The sequence below is a fragment of the Anopheles darlingi genome, chromosome 2 (assembly GCF_943734745.1).
Source record: "Anopheles darlingi chromosome 2, idAnoDarlMG_H_01, whole genome shotgun sequence".
NCBI lineage: Eukaryota > Metazoa > Arthropoda > Insecta > Diptera > Culicidae > Anopheles > Anopheles darlingi.
The window spans coordinates 16,497,092-16,507,091 of NC_064874.1; the positions used below are offsets into that span (position 1 = coordinate 16,497,092).

Genomic DNA, 10,000 nt, shown 5'->3' on the forward strand with positions numbered 1-10,000 from the left:
CAGCACATGCTAAACCCATCGTTTGAGGACGTGGACATACTGGTGGCAAGCTTCGGTGCGGTCAGTAAGCTCGTAACCAGCGGTATCTATCGCATGGAGGAGGTGCGGTTCGTGGCTCTGGATGAAGCCGATACACTACTGGATGATAGCTTCAATGAAAAGCTGGTGCACTTGATGCGACGATTCCCGTTTCACAAGAACCACCTACAGGATTTAGGAGAGAACGTGCAGGGAACACAGCTTATCCTCGCCGCGGCCACCATGCCGGCAAATATGGACGAGCAGCTGTCGAAGCTGGTGAATGTGGCCACTATCGAGCAGGTGACGAGCCCGAACCTGCACCGCTTGATGGGCCACGTAACGCAACGGTTTATGCGCGTTCGCAAAACCGATCGGCCGGAGATTCTGCTTAATCTTGTGCAGCAGGACCAGAAGCGCCGGATACCGACGATCATTTTCAGCAACAAAACACCTGCCTGTGACTTTGTGTCGCTCTTCCTCAATGATAATGGATGCCCCTGTGTGAATCTGAACGGCGACATGATCGTGAAGCTGCGCTTGGGACAGTTTGAAAAGTTCCAGCAAGGTGAAGTGAATGTGTTATCCACGACGGATGTCGCTAGTAGAGGGCTGAACACGGTCCGTGCTGCTCATGTAATTAACTTCGACTTTCCACTGTACACCGCCGACTATATTCATCGTGCGGGGCGAATAGGAAGGATCGGCAGCCGGAATGATTGTTTGGTAACGAATTTGATATCAAGTCAGGCAGAGATTGCATCAGTTCAGCGGCTGGAACATGCGGCACGGACCACGAACGTGCTGCGAAACGTGGATGCGAACGTTAAAGGCATCATTCGGCGAACGATTCAAAAGCATATTGATGCCGCCGCGAAGTTGGAAATGTAAGGCAATGTAAAATAAATAGCGAGTCAAAGTGGTTGTAACGTAAAACATGCATTTCCACACGTTTTAATTACCGCCAGAAGCAAAAATCCGAACTTCTCCTCGTTTTGAATTTGCTGCCAAAAAGCAAGAAAAGGTTACGCACTGAAATGCCTTCCAAGTCACACTGTAAACAATAAGGCCCTACCACACGGAGCGTAAATTTACGCTTCGTCTGGCACGGGCAATAGGTTTTGTAACACCGCGAGGACGAGTTACTGGCCTGCTGTGGTTTAAGGACACGTTTCTAGGCGAATCACGGGAATCCGACACCGGAAAACCATGGCCACTTTGCTGCCGAAACCGGTCGATCCGGAGGAGGCAGCGAAACAGATCGATCCGGCAAAGGCGAAGGGTGTTTTCTTTCCCGGCTGTGATCTCGACGAGGTGGCTAAACATTTCATAGGCAACAACTACCGGTAAGAAGGAAAATGGGAATGTTCTCTGTCCATATTTAATCTCCGCATGTTCTTTGTTACAGCTACCGGGAAAACATTATCATACCGAAGATGTACGGTGCGGTGCAGATCAAGACGAACGAAGAGAAGCTGGTTGAAGCGGCCTTCGAAAGCTGCGCCTTCAAATCGCTGATGAGCTGCGTGCTAGGGTACGGTTTGGGTGCCGCCATCGGTCTGTTCAGCTCGTCCGTAAACCCCAACATTTCCGATCCACTGGCAGCGGAGAAGCAGCAAACGGCACGGGAGATTTTTCGCGAGATGCGCCAAGCAACACACTCGTACGGTAAAAACTTTGCCGTCATCGGAGCCGTGTTTGCGGCGGTCGAATGCGTGATCGAATCGGTAAGAAATTAGCAACGGAAGGACTCGGTTAGTCGGGGTAGCATATTTCTAACTGTATATTCGATTTCTAATTATGCTTCAGAAACGAGGAGTAACCGACTGGAAAAATGGTACATATGCCGGTGCCGTGACTGGCGGATTGATCGGATTGAGGGGTAAGGCATATAAATGGCACGATGTTGGTTCATTCTAAAAAGTCTACTTTGCTTTTGCTATTGTTCATTTATAGCTGGTGTTAAAGCGGGCATTGTTGGTGCTGCTGGATTCGCCGCATTCTCAACCGTTATAGACTACTACATGCGACACAGATAAGCTTTTACTCGCACGATTCTATAGCAACTCGTTGTCGTTCACTTACTTAGCAGAGTGTAAATGTAAACGTTGTACAGTAGAGAATGGAAATGGGCCTTAAGATATTTTCCAACGAAAGAAAGCACATCTATTTTTTTTTCGGATTTAGTGTACCAGAAACGCTGCTTTGCAAGCTCTCGTGCTACTACAATTTCCACAGTCACTCTTTTTAAAGGGGTGACTTAGCCGTGAGTGAACTCTGCGAGAGTCCCTCGTCGCTCACGGGATTCACACTCCAGCAGGAAACGCTTTCGCTTTTCCTACGTAGATGAAAAATTTTCCTCCTCGAGTTCGCAAGCACGTATCGTAGCAAAATCATCGCAGCAGCCAGTGCAGAAAACAGCTGCCGCCTGTTTAGTGATAACGGGCCGTTGAAAAATTGTAAAATTTTGTTTAAGTGTATTAACATTGAGGGGTTTATTGGTGTAAACAGTAATTTTTCATGGAACTTGCTTAACTTTACATTGAAACGGATTCCATCGTAGTGCTTGGCAAGTCGTCGCTCCATCGAGTGGTGGTACATGGAGGAAAAGGGGGGGGCATGTAAGTGTCCTTGATTTTCCTGAGCTCGCAAAAAGTGTACTTCAAGCCAGTTTGTGAGTGTATCCGGGGGGCGGACGGAAGACCTCTGCTGCGAGGAATTCGAAATCAAGCTGTGATCCCGCGACCGACTCGCTCTACAGGGGGAAGCTTGTTGACAAAAGCAGGAATTCAAATCATCGGTTCCACATATCGCAGTTTGGTAGCAGCAAATCTCGCAGTCCATTAAGGATCGTGCAAGGAGTAGTAGTCGCAGCAGGAGCAAACAATCTCACAATCAGGCGAAGGTGAAGTTCCGATCAGACCGGATGGGCGCGCTCTCTCTCTCGCTCACTATTGGGAATGCTGCAGTATGCGTGTAGTAAAAACGAGGTGTACATAATCCGGTTGCCGTGTGTCTGTGCATGCCACCGCTGTGCCGTGGTATCGTGAAAACAGATTTTCATTCCCAAACCTGAGCGGCTGCCTGCTTCGTTGTGCGGTGCGCGGGAGAATTCGATTGAAAAATGTGAGGAAAATGCTGCCACAAGTTTCCTGCCCTCAGCGTATCAGTGTGACTGTTAATTGCTCGTGAGAAAATCTGCAAAACGCAAAGCATCGATTTGATCCGTATGTTTTGTGCATAGTAGCAGAGCAGGCCACTGCTCTTTCCAGTTTTTCATTAGCAACCATAAGGTGACACACAGCGACTGGCGAAACGTGCTAACCAGCAACCATAGCGAGCTACTAGATCTTCCACGTGTGTGTGCTGGATTGAGGCTGATAAAATGTTTCCCGAGATAAATCCTCCCCGGAAAATGTCCTTCCAAGCAGGTAAGCGAGTTGGCGACGGCAAGTCGCTGCCTTGAAACCCTGTCACTTATCCGTGTTGTTCCATGCTGCTATCGCAATCGTGTATTCGCTCGCTTTTAACTTTTCTCACGCTACTTCAATATGTTTGGTTTTGTTTGGCGTTTCCGTTGGTTTCATAAGGTTTCCATTTGGAAGTGACCACGAGCCCGTGATTAGCATGTCAGTGTTTTACAGTCAAACTTGTTTTAACATTAATTTTTTCCAAAAAAAAAACAGTTTTCCTCAGCAGATGTATAGCAAAACCTTACTACACGCTTGTAACACGCATCCGTATTTGTAACAACCTTCACACAACGACCACGATGGAAATGGTGTGCATGTGAGGAAGGATAGCTATGCTATGCTCCCTTAAGCCCACATGTTGAATGCTGCTGGTGTTGCAACACTACCAGTAAGCCCTCGATGTTGGTGTGCGTGTTTCAATTAGTAAAGAGTAGTAGCAGCGGATCTACTTTGCCCCTCGTTTTGTTTACTGGAAGGCTTTTCCAAGCAGCTGTTCTTGCATTTCCCTCCAGCGCGCAATGGAGAAACGGGACTTTATCAACAGCGTACGAACGTATCCTCCGCTCTGCGCGTGTGTTTGTTTGGCCGTTCGATAACCAATGATATGCTCGCTTGGATGGGGTTTTACTATAATAATTAAATGGGAAGTTGTTTGTCGACGCCGTCCGGTAACGAGGAGTAAACAATATGGTTTTAATGCGTTGCTTAGGCAATAAACGGCGAAAAGGATGACAAAAGGCAAGCGGCAAACGATTAGATAAAGGACACATTAAACGGTACAAGATTGTGCTGCGAGTAAAATAAACGTAAAAATTATCGTCACTTTAACTAAAACCGAAATAGGATTTTGGATGGTCATTTGTGTTGCATAAATTTGACAATAATTAATCGGGCTACCTTACTTATTTCAATTGGACTAAAACCCCAAAAATATATTAAAAATATAACAAAAGTTAAGGCAAATATGGGCGAAATAGGTAAAAATATGGCTCAAATTAAGCAAAATACAGCATACGGCAAGCTCCATCGGTGCACGAGAGATGCTCATCGCGAGCGCCGCTCGGTGAGTTCCCGTAGTGAAACTCCCTCCCACAAATCGGAGGAGCAAAAGCGTTGTGGGGTGAGGCGGTGCCGATAATCAAATCAAACCTAGTAGTCTGACATATCCCGGTCATCGGATGGTCAACGAATTGTGATTAGACGATAATGATATTGCCCACTCCACTTAGCCGCCATGCCCCAACGCTCGTCGCTATAGTATTTTTATCTGATGGTAAAGCTGGGCAGACTCGATGTATTTTCCGTACGTTTCGTATTTACGTACGTACGTATTTTCCGCGAATTATTTTCAAAGTTTTACTTTCATTTAAATTTATTTGCGGAAGATTGTGACGTGATTGAGTGAACGAGAATTTTTCTTTTGTACAAAACACCGGGCACCTCCATCGGCACTGCATTGAAGTGGAAAACTGACCAATTTGTCGGTTTATGCCACCGTATGCTCCTGATTTCTCTCGAAAATTTATTTTCCTTTTCGAATCTCGTTTCCTTCACCATTAAAGCACTATCGTATTTTACACTGTTTTCAAATTTGCATGAGTTGAATTCGCTGCAGACTAGGTATGAAATCGAAGGGTATATCACTAATACTGTGCAATACATACGAGGCAACGGAACGAGAAAATTTTACAACAACACTAGGACCAAGTTTTCATGATTTTCCACGGGACAGGATAAGCTTGTCGCACTGCACTTATCACACGGATCGTGTATCCGGTTTCCTTCTTTAAATAGCAGGACATTAGCACACATACACATACATAGCGGATGGAGCACATTTTTGGCAACAAAATTCATCCATCCACATGCTTGCATGCTTTCAATTGGTTCTTCTTGGTTTTTAATATCGGTATTGGGCGAATCGCCACACTCCAAGGGCTATACTAATACGCTATTTCGGGTGTTAATGTGTTTTAGTAAATGTGTTTGTTTCTTACTTTTTCATTTCCATGCCATACTCCTATCACGCCGCGGCTGTACACTGTTACACTGGTACATGTATGGTGCTATGCTCCTACTGTTCCTTCGTTTCCTTCGAAATCATCTCCTCCTTTTCCTCCTACTGCATTTGCGCAATTGTCGGTCCATTGTTCATTGGTAAATTGTTATATTTTTACATGTATAAATGATTGTACTCAAAAATGGTCCATCCTGCATTCCGAAATGAATTGAACTGTCCTCTCTATTGGCAAAAACTGGACCATACGTTACGCACCTATACCATATATGTATGTGCCGTTTCCCTATATCTTCGTTCCATCCTCATTGGCAAAATTCCTCCTCGCTCCGCGATCCCAGATCCGGTCGATTTCAAAGAAAAGCTCATAGCGACGGTGAAAAAGGAGGTGAAGCAGGTGATGGAAGAAGCCGTCACTAAGAAGTACATTCACGAAGAGTCCTGCTCGGTGACGGCCCTGTGTGCGGCTGTCGAGGCCTGTCTGAGCCAGGGTTTGCGGCGGCGGGCACTCGGCCTGTTTAAGACATCGTCCACCACCGCCCTGCTGCACAAGGTGGCCAAGGTGAGTACTTTGCAGATTGCCTACGATCCCATTGCCCGCTTCCCGTTTTCCACGCAATCCCCCTTTCCCGCCGTCCCCCGATCTCGCTGCCATGTTTTTACGCTGTATTTTGTATCTTTGCAATGTTGTGGTAGCAAACAACACTAGCAAACCTAGAAAAAACGAGATTGAAAACCAATAGAAGTTTCCTTTTTCTTTTGCGTTTTGTCGATTTGTTGCGTTCCCCAAATGGTTTGTGGTTGATGATCGGTTGAATGTAGAACCTGTTGAACGTGTTACTCCAGTAGTCAGTATTACATGGTAAACGCGCTACCACCCACCTCCACTCAACCGAGCGACCGAGTAAAGAGAGAAAGGCAAGCAGTAATCAGAGCACCCAAAAATCACTTTCTACACCTCCCCCCGGGAAAGTGCATTGTAGTGGCGCTATGAATATGCTTTTCTGTTTCCCCGTTTTTGTGACCCTTCTTCCCAATCTCTGCCAAGGAGCACCGTGAATAATGTAAGCATACTGATTTGGCGTACCTTAATTTGGAGTTTTCTCCCTTTTATCGTTTTGGGCAAACTCGTAGCGTTTACATTGCGTTTTGGGTTTCGATTGGCTATTAGCTAAAACACTCACTATCAGTATTGCGCATTATTGAAACCTGCTTCTACTAGTCACAGTTCACAGTCCTGCTTCTCTCTACTCGATCGTAGACGCTGATGATGCGTGATGATTTAGAAAACACTTTTTCCCGGCTTACTTGGACAAACAATTGTTTTGTGTTGCTACGATTTGGTTTGATTCCCGTTTCCGTTTGTCCGTTTACTACTTGTGCTCTTCGGGAGTGCGCTGTACGTTGGGTTTTTTCCGTAGTTTTCCGATCAAATTAGGTATTTATATTTACATTCGAACTCCGTTAGCTCTTTCGAACTATACCATATACACAAACAACACGGCGGAACGATCATTAACAAATAACATATATCGATTGTATTATATCGCAACGATACTAGAGAGAGAGAGAGAAAGACTAACTCTAGAGAGAACCCAAGAGTAAAGCGATCGTTAGCCTAGGTATCCACCAATACCGTTATTAGTGCCGGGTGTCTCTAGTACAGCCCAAATCTACGGTTCGCGTGTTCGCATTAGAGTATTCTTCATCTGATCAGCGAACCATGCTTCTCGATCTCTCTCCCTCTCGATCACTCCATTTGCAGCACTGTCCCGAGGCAGCCTGTATCAGCAAGAAGGTGCAGGATATTGAAAACAGCGATCCCAACAAACGATCCTCTTCCAGCAGCGACAGTACGAACAAGCCGCCGATACTCAAGAAGGGTAGCAGCAATTCCGTGTCGACCACCACACCGCCACAATCGCCGCCCGTCGTCAAGTGAGTATGCTGGCTCTCGGACGCTTCCTACAAGTCCTAATGGATCGGTTTTTCGGCTAGATACCTGTGGATACGGTTGGCTTTGTACGAGAAGAAACTGTCCCGCATCATCGATCATTTGGTGACGAACGCGACGCGCTATTACGAACGGGACTCGCTGGTTGCTGATCCGGACTACGGCTCGATCCTGAGCTCACTGCTCGTTGGACCTTGCGCCCTGGATTACTCGCGTGCCAAAACTGCCGATCACTTCTGGACGGATCCTCCAGCAGACGAACTGGTAGGCTGATCAGTGAAAGACGATCACCGCGTACTAATCGAAGTTTAACTCATTCGTCCAGGTACAACGTCATCGCATTAGCTCCAGTAACCCAACGCCACCGGCCTACAGGAGACCGATGTTGAACTTTAAGCGCAGTCTGCACACCAGCTCGGAGGAGGGCAGCATGGCGTCGTTCAAGTCGAACAGCTTGGCATCTGCCTCGAAGGACTACGTCGAATCGTTGCACCAAAACTCCCGGGCAACATTACTGTATGGCAAAAACAATGTCCTCGTGCTTCCGGTAGGCATGCGCCTAAGTGTGACCACTTCGCGCATCGGCACCAAACACTAACGTCTGGCCGGCGTGTACTGCTTTGTATCTCCACAGAAGGACGTCAGCGAGCCGATGCCGGGATATTTGAGCCTGCACCAGACGGTCCAATCGCTCACGATCAAGTGGACACCGAACCAGCTGATGAATGGGTACGCCGAGTCGGAGTGCATCGACAAGAGTTCGTACTGGGCGTACGCACTGAACGTCAACGTGGACGAGATCGTGTACGTCCATTGTCATCAGGCACGGGGCGGTGATACCGGTGGGACGGTCATTCTCGTGGGCCAGGATGGTGTCCAGCGGCCTCCGATTCACTTCCCCGAAGGTGGCCACATGGCTGCATTTTTGAGCTGCCTCGAAACAGGTAAAGTAATTGCTATTCACTCCCAAGCCACTTCTGAACTAATGTGTTTGCTTCGTATTAGGTTTACTGCCACACGGCCAACTGGATCCACCACTATGGTCACAGCGTGGAATCGGACGTATCTTCCCATGGCCCCAGAAATCACGACGTCGTCCGCTACCCTCAGTACTCGAGGGCAACGATGAACTGCCGATTGACTACGTGTTCCGGGTGGTGAATAAGGGCAATACGGATGAGTTCTGTAAGTAACTGCTCCCTACCGGTCCTAACGTACTGTACAGTGATCTAATGGAACTAATTGTCTCCTACCGATGATTGATCGATAATCTAGTGGCTACACATTCGATTCTGGAGCTTGGCCGTACAAGCCCCCGTTATCGGGCACAGCTGAGCAGCTGCTCTACCAACGAGAGTAGCGATTGTTCCAGCAAAAGCCTCTCGATCGACGCCATGTCCATTGACAGCCCAAATGTGAGTCTAAATGGTGCTTCGGTATCAATGGGGGACCCCAACTGTAATGATCGTCCCTTTGTCCATGTTCTCGTTTTAGCCCCAATCGAATCAATCGACGAGCATCGCTCTGGTGTGCTCCACGATGAAGCGACAGATCATTTCGCGTGCGTTTTACGGTTGGCTAGCGTACTGTCGCCATCTGTCCACGGTACGCACCCACCTGTCGGGGCTTGTCAATGGACGGATTACACCGGAATCGGGTGCCGAGGAGGGTTTAACAAGGGCACGTTGGGAAAGTTTGCACGACGAGGCGGGTGTCGTCGGTGACGACCAAGAGGTGTATCGGTTGGTCTACTATGGTGGCGTCGATCATGACATCCGGAAGGACGTGTGGCCGTATCTGCTGGGCCATTATAGCTTCGGTAGCACACCGGAGGAGCGAGCGGAACTGGATGAGACGGCGAAGCACTACTATGAGACAACGATGAGCGAATGGTTGGCCGTCGAGGCGATTGTCCGCCAGCGGGATAAGGAGAAAACGGCGGTGGCCGTCGCCAAGCTGAGTTCCGGCAGTGGTAGCATGGAGAACAAGAGCAAAACCATCGACCAGGAAGGAGCGGATGATGAGGATGAGGAGGAAGAGATGGAGAATGAAGTGTTCGAGGAGAACGGATTCTCTGACATGTCCGAACCGGAGGTCGAGGGAGAGGAACGAAAGGAACGGAAGGCGGAAGCGCAAAGTACGAAGGAAAGCTTTACGCTTCCCGTCGTCATTCGACAAAACAGTGAAACCGAGGAACCCACCACCGCCGGTGGTAGTGCTGAGGCGAATGGCCCAAAGGATCCACGAGATCCGGAGCAGGAGGAAGGAGAGGATGAGGAGGACTTTGACAGCAACAAAAGCTCTCCATCGGACTCCTCGTATGCTACTGTCGGAAATGACTTTATCGATGTGGCCGAGATCATATCTCCCATGAACGCGACGGAGAAGGAGATGGTGGAGCGCATGCAGGAGGGAGACGATGAAGATTGTCCACCATCCGATGGTCCCAACGACGAGGACGAGATGGGACCGGACTCACCGAAATCTTCAGAGCAACCGCGCGCTGTGATCGTTACCGATGCTTCCATTGATGTTACG

At 48.1% G+C, this 10,000-nt stretch overlaps 3 protein-coding genes across 3 annotated transcripts in view; all 3 read left to right on the top strand.

The window, feature by feature from the left end:
* Window positions 1-946, top strand: part of LOC125952690 (probable ATP-dependent RNA helicase DDX28) — a 1,704-nt gene extending 758 nt beyond the window's left edge. Inside the window, exon 1 of the mRNA XM_049682317.1 lies at window positions 1-946. This exon is cut by the window's left edge and continues 758 nt beyond it. Coding sequence (XP_049538274.1) covers window positions 1-909 — 909 coding nt within the window. The 3' untranslated portion in view covers window positions 910-946.
* Window positions 947-1,124: 178 nt separating this feature from the next.
* On the top strand, window positions 1,125-2,140 carry LOC125951672 (mitochondrial import inner membrane translocase subunit Tim22). Its single transcript, XM_049680642.1, has 4 exons — window positions 1,125-1,364; window positions 1,427-1,745; window positions 1,828-1,900; window positions 1,975-2,140. Exons 1-4 carry the CDS (start codon window positions 1,228-1,230, stop codon window positions 2,055-2,057), a joined length of 612 nt encoding a protein of 203 aa, XP_049536599.1. The 5' UTR covers window positions 1,125-1,227; the 3' UTR covers window positions 2,058-2,140.
* Window positions 2,141-2,400: 260 nt separating this feature from the next.
* LOC125959885 (small G protein signaling modulator 1-like) overlaps window positions 2,401-10,000 on the top strand; it is a 10,066-nt gene continuing 2,466 nt past the window's right edge. Inside the window, exons 1-9 of the mRNA XM_049692872.1 lie at window positions 2,401-3,449; window positions 5,850-6,070; window positions 7,274-7,446; window positions 7,507-7,726; window positions 7,788-8,009; window positions 8,097-8,406; window positions 8,468-8,647; window positions 8,738-8,877; window positions 8,957-10,000. The exon at window positions 8,957-10,000 is cut by the window's right edge and continues 159 nt beyond it. Coding sequence (XP_049548829.1) covers window positions 3,404-3,449; window positions 5,850-6,070; window positions 7,274-7,446; window positions 7,507-7,726; window positions 7,788-8,009; window positions 8,097-8,406; window positions 8,468-8,647; window positions 8,738-8,877; window positions 8,957-10,000 — 2,556 coding nt within the window. The 5' untranslated portion in view covers window positions 2,401-3,403. The remainder of the gene's footprint in view (window positions 3,450-5,849; window positions 6,071-7,273; window positions 7,447-7,506; window positions 7,727-7,787; window positions 8,010-8,096; window positions 8,407-8,467; window positions 8,648-8,737; window positions 8,878-8,956) is intronic.

Coding starts and splice junctions, on each gene's coding strand:
- LOC125951672 (XM_049680642.1), top strand. CDS start 1,228: ATGGCCACTTTGCTGCCGAAACCGGTCGATCCGGAGGAGGCAGCGAAA. Junction 1,365..1,426: donor TTCATAGGCAACAACTACCG/GTAAGAAGGAAA, acceptor TCTTTGTTACAG/CTACCGGGAAAACATTATCA. Junction 1,901..1,974: donor CGGATTGATCGGATTGAGGG/GTAAGGCATATA, acceptor GTTCATTTATAG/CTGGTGTTAAAGCGGGCATT.